Source organism: Belonocnema kinseyi, chromosome 5 (genome assembly GCF_010883055.1).
Source record: "Belonocnema kinseyi isolate 2016_QV_RU_SX_M_011 chromosome 5, B_treatae_v1, whole genome shotgun sequence".
In the NCBI taxonomy this organism is placed as follows: Eukaryota; Metazoa; Arthropoda; class Insecta; order Hymenoptera; family Cynipidae; genus Belonocnema; species Belonocnema kinseyi.
In genome coordinates, this window is record NC_046661.1 from 95,070,087 (window position 1) to 95,080,012 (window position 9,926).

General features: G+C 26.8%; 1 protein-coding gene across 1 annotated transcript in view; it reads right to left on the reverse strand.

The window, feature by feature from the left end:
- Positions 1 to 3,677: 3,677 nt before the first annotated feature.
- Positions 3,678 to 9,926, reverse strand: part of LOC117173784 (alpha/beta-gliadin A-V-like) — a 21,772-nt gene continuing 15,523 nt past the window's right edge. Inside the window, exon 3 of the mRNA XM_033362426.1 lies at positions 3,678 to 3,821. Within this exon, the coding sequence (XP_033218317.1) occupies positions 3,678 to 3,821 (144 nt within the window). The remainder of the gene's footprint in view (positions 3,822 to 9,926) is intronic.

Genomic DNA, 9,926 nt, shown 5'->3' on the forward strand with positions numbered 1-9,926 from the left:
TCGAAAACTGATTTTCAAGCCATCAGGGGCCAACTCGAGCGGCCTGAAGCGGCCAGGCAAATTTTATGCGTGGTTATAGAATCCGGAGTCTCAATTATACTGCGGCTATTGTCTTCAGACCATTATAATTATTTACAAAAATCACACGGCCACCTTGATTGTAAATCAATAAAAATTATTAATCAGAATTAAATTCATTAAATTAAAATTTATTAATCATATCAGAAGTAAATTCTAGGTTTTTAAAATTAAATTTCCTATCATTTTTGGTCTTTCCCGGTCCATTTGCTACCCTGGTAGTATTTTTAAAATTAAGAGAATAATTGATCAATCATGCAAAAACAAGTAGACTCTTCATTAACGCAGATTCAGTTAATGAAATTGATTTTATGTTTGATTTATAATTGAAAACTTCAAACACCTGTTTTAATGTTAAAAATTTCAAGACAATTCTATAAATATTTTATTTCAGAGCATTATTGTCCCTTATCGCGGGTCCAAAAGGGTCAACTAAGGAAAGAATAGAAACAGAGTCAAATACATCGAAACAGATACCCACGCGTAAACAAGATAGAGATATAGGTACAAAATAAATTATTATTATCTGTAATACCATGAATCAGACTCATGAATTAGATATTAATTTTAGGTAGCAGTTATTAAATATTATGTTAAGTCTCAATTTTATATTAGGGAGCGTACTTAAATTACGTAAAAGCTGAAGGGGGAGGGGGGGCCCTCACTCATGTACGTAATTTTTGCATATTCGCTCAAATTTCTCCTGAAGATTATATTCTTAGCTATAAATATTACTATTCTGTAAAAAGAAAATCTAACTATTTCGTAGAAAATTTACCTTTTATTTAAAATTATTATTTTAGTGTTGAAAAATGGACTGAAATCTTTTCTAGATGAAAGTTCAACTGAACAAAAAAATGGTCGTTTTTTATTAAAAATTTATTTGTTTTAGTACAAGTTTTATCTTTCTTGGATACAAATTCTTGTCGGTACCTAAAAACGACATCGTAAAGCCTGTTTTTTTTTAGATTCAGGAGATTTCAAAACGTAGAGATTTAGTCCGCGATAGGCAGTTTTAACATTAAAGCCATGCCTTCTCATTATGATGAAAATGCAAAAAATACTAAAATAATAAGTGTACAGAAAGTCTTCTTATCACAGTTTATCAACAAGTATTTTAATTTCAATCTCTGAAAATCATTCTATGCTTTGTCGTTTTAAGTCGATTGAATTCTACCAAACTGATGCATTAATATTGTGATGTTATGAAATTTTAGCGTTTTCGTATATACTTCATGTCCGTATTTTTTGGGCTTTTGTGCTCACTTGTGGTGTTTTCCTTAACGCTAGCGGTAAGTTTAATACTAAAATCGTTAAAAAATGTTATTAAAAATGTTTATACAATTTTGGTGCTGCATTCGATGATATCGAATAAATTTGAAAAAAAAATAATGGAAAGGTTACATCTGACATTCAGAAAATTGTAACTCGTTTCAGAGATACAATTTAGTGTAAGCAAAAATTTGTAGAAATTAAGAAGGCGGTAATATCCGAATTTCAGAATTTACATTTTTGCTTTGAATTCAGATATCTTAGATATATATTTGCGAAATTCCGTGCGGTTTCGGAGTGGCCCTAGTCTGGCCCTAGTCGGGCATTCCAGTCAGGGCCAGACTCGAAATGAAACGCCTAATCCGATCAGGGCCAGTCTGGGGTATCCATAAGGAAGGCCCGATCTTGCCCTGACCAGGAAACTTCAAATTTTTCTTTATTAACCTATTATTTATTTCATAAAAATTCATCTTTTTTATTAAAAATTCAACTAATTCGTTAAAAATTTGTATGTTTATTCGATATAACATTAATCTTCTTGGTCGAAAATTGCCACGTACATCTTTTTAATTGTATCTTTTTGTATCCAGTCCACTGTAATAGTCAACAGTTCTTACTTTTCTTAGGCCTCTTTAAGAAATTCCATTATCTGCAATAGTTGAACAAGGTTTTGATTAATTGTGTTCAATCTAAAAAAATCCAAAATTTTGTTAAATTTTTCCGTACGATTAAATATTCTTTTTTATGAATCGAAGCATTATTTCACTATCAGTGTAGAAAAAAGCCAAGAACATTGGCACGTGGAGCAAAGCAAAAGTGAGGTTATAATAAAAAAAGTTACATCATTAAGTATCTACGTACTTTTATATTGCATTGAAAAGAAGAGTGAAATCTTTTCGTACAATTGATCCTAATTCTAGTTCCCTATTTTTAATCTATTTAACAATTTCACACAGACGAGCAATAAATTATCTTTAAAATCTCAACGCTTTCTCGCAGTTCAGTGTCGGAAATCTTAGCGAGCTAGCAGTGAAGAATTCTAGTTTTATATGAACACCTCACTCCGGTCTAAAAACTTTGCATAAATGATAAAAGAGATGAATTGAGAATTATTTAAAGCGATTTATACACATGACTTTACTGGTTTATCTGTTTACTGTTCTACAATTTTCAGGCTGGGTCGACTCCCATGGGCGCGTGTAATCACATAAGCTTTTGTAGTTATCCACCTCCTTCTAGATGCGAAAAAATATAATGTTGAAAAAAGGTTACATTTCATGTGTTATGTAATTCTTCATTTATTGGAGAATTATTGCAAAATTGTACAAATTTATGCCGAAAAGTGGTACAGGAAACAGTATTTACACATTTTTCGTCTTAAATTTCTGTAATTTTAAATTAATTCGTTTATTTTCTCTAATTTTAATTCATTCAACACATTCCAATGATATACACATTTACGTGCACGAACGCATGGATACGCTTTAGTTTTCCACCTACTTGTAGATTGCGCTAGTGTAGCTATGAGTGGTCAAACGCGCCCATGGTAATCGATCCAGCCTGACAATTTTACAATGTTATCTACGTTCCATGCGTCCGTTCGTTCATTACCAAATAATCGAACGCTAGACTAATTGAATCAAATATATTCGAGATTAGCGCGGTAAATTCAAATCTTAATACATATAAACTCTCAACAGACTTAAAAAAATACCTACAATAAATAATAATAACTTGTTCATTGTATATTTATTAACTAATTAAATCCATCCGTAAACATAAATTTTCGGCAATTTTGTTTAAATAAAATAAAGCTTTCTTTCGTTTTTTTTTCATTTCTTATGTTCTTTTCATATTGAAACGAAATTTTTCATACATACAATTTCGATTGAAAAAAAAAATTCGGCAACAGCTTAAAGAAACTAAGTCGATATTAGGAGTTGTAATTAGTTACAAAGCGTTCCCTTAATACCGTGTAAAATTAAACTTAAGAAATATTGTTTACCCATTAGGAATTGCAATTATTTGCTTTTGAATTCAGTTATTTAGAAAAATAAAACAAGAAGTAATCAATTTATTAAAATTAGTTTGCCAAAAGAAAAAGAATCTCACCAAAGAATTAATGGAAATAATGCCACTTTATAGTGAAATAACATTAACTGCAAGTTAAATTTAGCTAATTTCACTCTAGATTAGTCACTGAACTAAAAATTAGTTGAATATTCACTAATTAAGGAAGGGAGTAATTTTGAATATTTATATTTTTAATTTATCAACTAACTCTTATTTACAGAGTGTAGCCCGATGTGACCATAGCCAGAACCACATCAGTAGCCTTGTTCAGAGCCACACTGAGCTAACCCAATCGAGGCCTCGTCGGGATTAGGAATCAAATTGGATAATTTCTTCACGAGATGCCTCATCTTCAGCATTAAATTTATGGTGTACCATTTTAAAGTATTCCTTTTTTTCTGTGAATATCCACATTCAAACTCGATTAGTAACCTGCGTTCCGGAAGTGTTTTTGCAGTTTTCCTCTTCCTTAGCAAAATTTATAAGTTACATATAAGGAATATAATGCAGATGGTAATTTTTATGTAAATTTTTATGTCATTTTTATGTCATCTTTATGTAAAGTCAAGGTGGCCAAAAAACTAAATTTTCACAATTCCTCGATTTATCCCTGACTTTTTCATGACTATTTTTTCATTTTTCTTAACAATTAATGTTTAGAGTAAAAAATTCTGAATTTGTAACATTTGGATTTTAATATCTTTTATAAATGGAGACTGAAATAATTCAAAACTTATATATTTGAATTATTATTTGAATGAATGCCACGCTTCAATGCACTTGAAAAAAGTGGCACGTACAAAACGAAAAAGTGAATAGAAGTGATGAATGGATTAATGTGTATTAATAAGAAGACTGAAATAATTCAAAACTTATATAATTGAATTACTATTTCATGAATTCAACGCCTTAATTCACTTGAAAAAAGTCACTTATTCAAAACAAAAAAGTAACTAGAAGTGATGAATGGATTAATGTACATTAATAACGTGAGTAATTTTTTAAAAAGTTGAATTAATTTGAAACAATATGATATATTGTTTAAAAATTCTAATTAAAAAAACTGTAATTTAAAAAAATTCCATTTATTTCAGTCAAATTGAAGTAAATTTAGAAAAACTTAAAACTTAAGTTAGTTTAAAATTAGCTTTGGAAACATTTACGGCAATTCAAAAAACATTAATGAAATTGCTAAAAATTTAAAGAGAGAGTAAAATACTTCCAGACGAATTAAACAAAAATATGTAAGTCAAACTAAGCTCGGAGCGTCTACAAAAAAATGTTTCGTAGGAGTTTTTGTTCATTAATTTTTTTGTTCAATTTTTCTGCTTTAAATTAAATTAGAAATAAATTAATTTATAAAATGAATTATTAAATTATTATTATTATTATTATTATTATTATTATTATTATTATTATTATTATTATTATTGGGCTCTTTAAAAAAACACCAACATCAATTTTTGAATTCCACCAATTTACGTTAAATAACAACCCCTGGTTACGGCACAAATAGGTCTTTGTCAAAAAATAATCATGTTTAGAATTATAAAGTATAAATAAAATCACTGATTTTTGCGCTCTTAAAAAATGTTAACACCAATTTTTGGGCTCTAACTCTTAACACCTTTGTACACTATCAGTATTCTTGGGCTAAATTACAATTCGAATTCGTGTTTATAGATATAGGTGTTTGATTTTTTAGATGTAGAGGTGGTTTTTGCAAAACAAAATCAAACATTGGAGAATCCAAGAAGTGCCCAATACTACTATCTATTTTTTTCCAGATTTAAGTTTCTACTAATGGGGTAGTTTTTTTGTACAAAGGGGTGATTTTTCAAATGTTGGTGTATTGCATTCGAGATCCCAAAATAAGCCCAAAATATTGTGCATTTTTTGTTTTGCAGATTTTATTTTTGGCAAGGAGATGGTTTTTTTAACATGGCGGTGGTTTTTGAAAAAAAATTTTCATACATTCAGGAGCTCAAAATAAGCCCAAAATTTTAGAGTTCTTTGTTTTTTCCGAATTCGAGTTTTTGCAAAAGGAGTAGTTTTATTTCTAGTAGTGCTGGCTTTTGGAAATTAGTTGTTGGTGCGTTCAAAAGCCCCAAAAAAGCCCAACATTTTGACGTGTTTGATTTTTCCAATTTTTATAGAGTGAAGGTACTTGCTGGATTCAAGCCAGCAACTCCACTCGAAATTTGAATTTTCATGAAAAGTAGTGGAGCCCAAAAATCGACAATACATCTCAAAAAAGCCCAAAATTCTGATTCAAAAGACATACCATTATTACAAGAAAAAAGTTACTCAATTTTTGCTTAGTTCAAAATAATTTATATAAGTTCCTGAAGTGAAAAATAACAATCGAACATTACTCGAAAATGCGTAATAAAGACGGGTGCAACCTGCAACATTAGGTTTGTCTTTTAACCCAAAAATCGGTTCAAAAGCTTGGAGAGAAAATTCTGTTTTTATTGTACGTGTAGCAGATATTTTAAAGTATAAAAAATTTTTTAATTTAAGAAAATTTCAAGCAACAATAATTCAAAAATTTAAGAATATTCAATATTTAATCTTTTTATAATTAATTAAAAATTAAAAATGGATGAAAGCGAAATACTAGCTTAAGATGATTTCTATAAGCAGAGGTAGTTGATATTAATTAAGATTATATTAATAAATGAAATAATGTTCTATTTTTAGTAATTTAATAAAAAATAGTTTGACAGGAGTATCGATCATTTAGAAAATGTTTTTAAAACCCTTTAAACACTGCGAAAAACCTTGAAATCGCTTAAAATCCCTTAATATCTTTTAAAAAATGGTTAAACTCTTTGAAATTCCGTGAAACAAAATGGTTGAATGTTAATGCCAATCAGACTACTCATCTACGAAATAGTTGACTTTTTAACCCAAATGCATGATTTTGCAACAAAAGAGTTCATTTTTAAACGAAAATATTCTTTTTTGACAAAAATGTTGAATTTTCAACTCAAAAATATAAGTTTTGGACAACAAAGGTTGTTTTCTGCCAAATAGTTAAAATATTTTTATAAAATATTTCACTTGTGAAAATTTCAAGAGCAAGAGCAAGAAAAAGGCAAAAATAAATGCAACATCTCATTTTATAACTAACAAAAAGGATTTATTGGGCACCAATGACAATTCATTTTTATATTTCAAGTTTTTTTACAGAAAAATATTTATCTCATTGATATTATCAATCTTCCAGTACTTATAAAACTCACAAAAAGTAAATGTGTACTGAACTTTCGACGCAAATATACAGTCATAAATTTAAAGTAAATTTGCAATAAATAAATTTTTCTTATCATAAAAAATAATAAATATATAATAATATATAAGGTTCCTGCCTGCTCGAATATTTTTAATTTTTCAATTGAATTTTTTCCCCTACATAAGGGTTCTCGGCCTTTAGCGAAAAATACCGCGAGCGGGAACTATATTAAAACTTTACAAAGAAAAAAAAACAAGTTTCTTGTCAATACAAATTCTTTATTTTTTAAAATATTAATGAGCTCCTGAAGAATCAGAATATCTTTTTATCTCATGTCATGTAACATCCCCATTCAAGAGGATTGCAACTAAAGAAAAACTAGATAATATCAATAGAAAATAGAGTATATCGTTTTATACATTACTTTGGTTTGATCATATGCAGATTTTTTAAACATATTTAAAAGATGGCCGCAGGTAATACAAAGCCAAGTCAGGAAAATCAGGAATTTAAAAAGAAAAGTTTTAAGAGTCAGGAAATTTCTGTAAGGAACGGTCAAGAATAATCAAATCAATCTCTAATCAATTAGTAGTCACTGTTTTAAATATTTTAATTTAGTAACCTATGTTTAAATATTTTAGGATATTTTAAAAACTTCCAAGGAACATTCAATCATATTTTAAGAGAGTCTAAAAAGCTGTAGAGTTTTTATCAAACTTTCTATGAAATTGTTTATTTTTCAAGAGAGAAATTGAACTTTTTATAAAACAACTGAAGTTTTAACCTGAAAATGCAAAACTATATTAATTTTCAAGAAAATAGTTGAATTTTTAATTTAAAAAGATCAATTTTCAGTTAAAAATTCAAATTATGAATAAAAAACGAAATAGCTACATTTTCAGTTAAAAAGATTAATACTCCACCGAAAAAAAAACTTCTAACAAAAAAGTTCGATTTTCCACCTAAGAGAGATAAATTTTGAAGTAACATTATAAACGTTCTCGAACAAAATTAATTTATGACATTGATTCAACAAAATACGTGATTCTTCAATTTAATAAATGAATTTTCAACTAGAAAATATCAATTTACAATTCAAAACATCAATTTCCAAACAAAGAGGTTGCATTTTCAACAAAAAATATAAATTTACAGAAAAAAGTTAATTTTTAATCAAATATTATTATTTCGTACCAAATTGTTTATTTTTCAAGAGAGAAATTGAACTTTTTATAAAACAACTCAAGTTTTAACCTGAAAATGCAAAACTATATTAATTTTCAAGAAAATAGTTGAATTCTTAATTTAAAAAGATCAATTTTCAGTTAAAAATTCAAATTATGAACAAAAAACGAAATAGCTACATTTTCAGTTAAAAAGATTAATACTCCACCGAAAAAAAACTTCTAACAAAATAGTTCGATTTTCCTCCTAAGAGAGATGAATTTTGAAGTAACATCATAAACTTTCACGAACAAAATTAATTTATGATAAGAGAGTTCAAGATTCAAGCACGCAGTTGAATTTTCAAACCAGAACATTAATTTTCTAACAGAAAAGTTCATTTTGAACCAAAAAGTTGCATTTTTAACCAAAAATTGGATCAATCTCAAAAGCGAAAAGACAAATTGTTAACAAGTAAGATTAATTTTCTACGAAGAAGGACACATTTCCAGAAAAAAATACTGGAATTATCAGTTAAATAGTTGCATTTTTAATTAAAAATTAAACTGTTTTGCTGAAAATTCTTCTTTTTGAGTTAAAAATTCATCTATTTTGGTTGGAAATTCAAGTTTAGAATTTTGGTAGAAAAAAGCATCACTTTGTTAACATTTATTTTCTTTGATTGATGCTTTATTATTTCAGATAATAAATCTTTTTGTCATAACTTAACTTATTTTCTTGAAAAGTCTTATTTTTTGTTAGAAATTTTTTTTTCTAGAGTTGAAAATTTACATTATTGATTGAAAATTCTTATATGTTGATCGAATGAATCCTTTGTGATATTAAATTAATCTTGTTGGTTGAAACTTGATTTATTTGATTTAATATACATGGATTTTCTTGCAAATTTTAATATTATATAAAAAATTCCTTAAAACATTGAAAATTACAAAATTCTTTGAAAATTCATGTATTTTTTTAAGAAAATTATATTTATTGTTAGAATTTCTTAAAATCTCTTAGAAGAAAATATTTTTTTGGTTGAAAATTTATTTCTTTTATTAAAAATTATATTTTGTACTAAAAATTTAACTATTTAATTTTTTGTCTAAAATGTATCTTGTTTTATATAAATTCAATCTTCTTAGTCAAATATTCATCTGGTATATTGGAAATTTAACTATTTAGTTAAAAATTAATTTTTGTTGCTGTAGAAAATTAATTTTTTCAACAGACAATTAAAACTATTATATTTTTTATTTAAAATGTAGCATTTTTAGTTGAAAATACCACTGTTTGGTTCAAGATTTAACTTTTTTTTTAATCAATTTTATTTTTTTTTGAAAATTTACTTTTTAACAGAATTATTTTTATAGAAAATTCATCTTTTAGTTTGAGAATTCAACAATTTTGTGGAAAATATTTTCTCTAGTTTAAAGATTAATCATCAGCGTAATTTCTTTATTTTGTTGAAAATTTAATTAATTTGTAGAAATTTCGCTTTTTTTATTTAAAAATGGATTTTTATAGCTGAAAATGTAATTATTCCATTGTGGCCTTAAAATGAATCTTTTTAGGTAAAAATTAATTTTTTTAGATCCAAAAATCGTATTTTTTTGGTTGACAATTTAACTATTTTGGTAGACAATTCATGTTTTGGTTTAAAAATTCAACTATTTTGTGTAACATATTGTTCTTTTTTTTTTGGTTTAAAGATTCATCATTAGAGTTAAAAATTTATTTCTTTGGTTGAAAATTTAACTAATCAGTTGAAAATTCGTTTTTTTTTTAGTTAAAGATTAATTTTTGTGCATCGGAAATACAACTTAAAATACCTTTTAGGACGATCTGTTCAATTTTTAAATTATGTTTTAGATTCTGAGCTTTTCATATGTTTCTTTTTCAGTTTCTCGAAAACATGTACTTTATATATTGCTGATACCACTAAATGCGGTTATCAAACATATACGGAACCGCTTAAATTTCACAATATTTATTTATAAGTCTGATGGTAATCAATCGAATTTAAATTACGAAACATGTAATGATTTTCATGAAGTAATATTGTTATTCTTAATGACAATATCTGATCAAGAGGTTT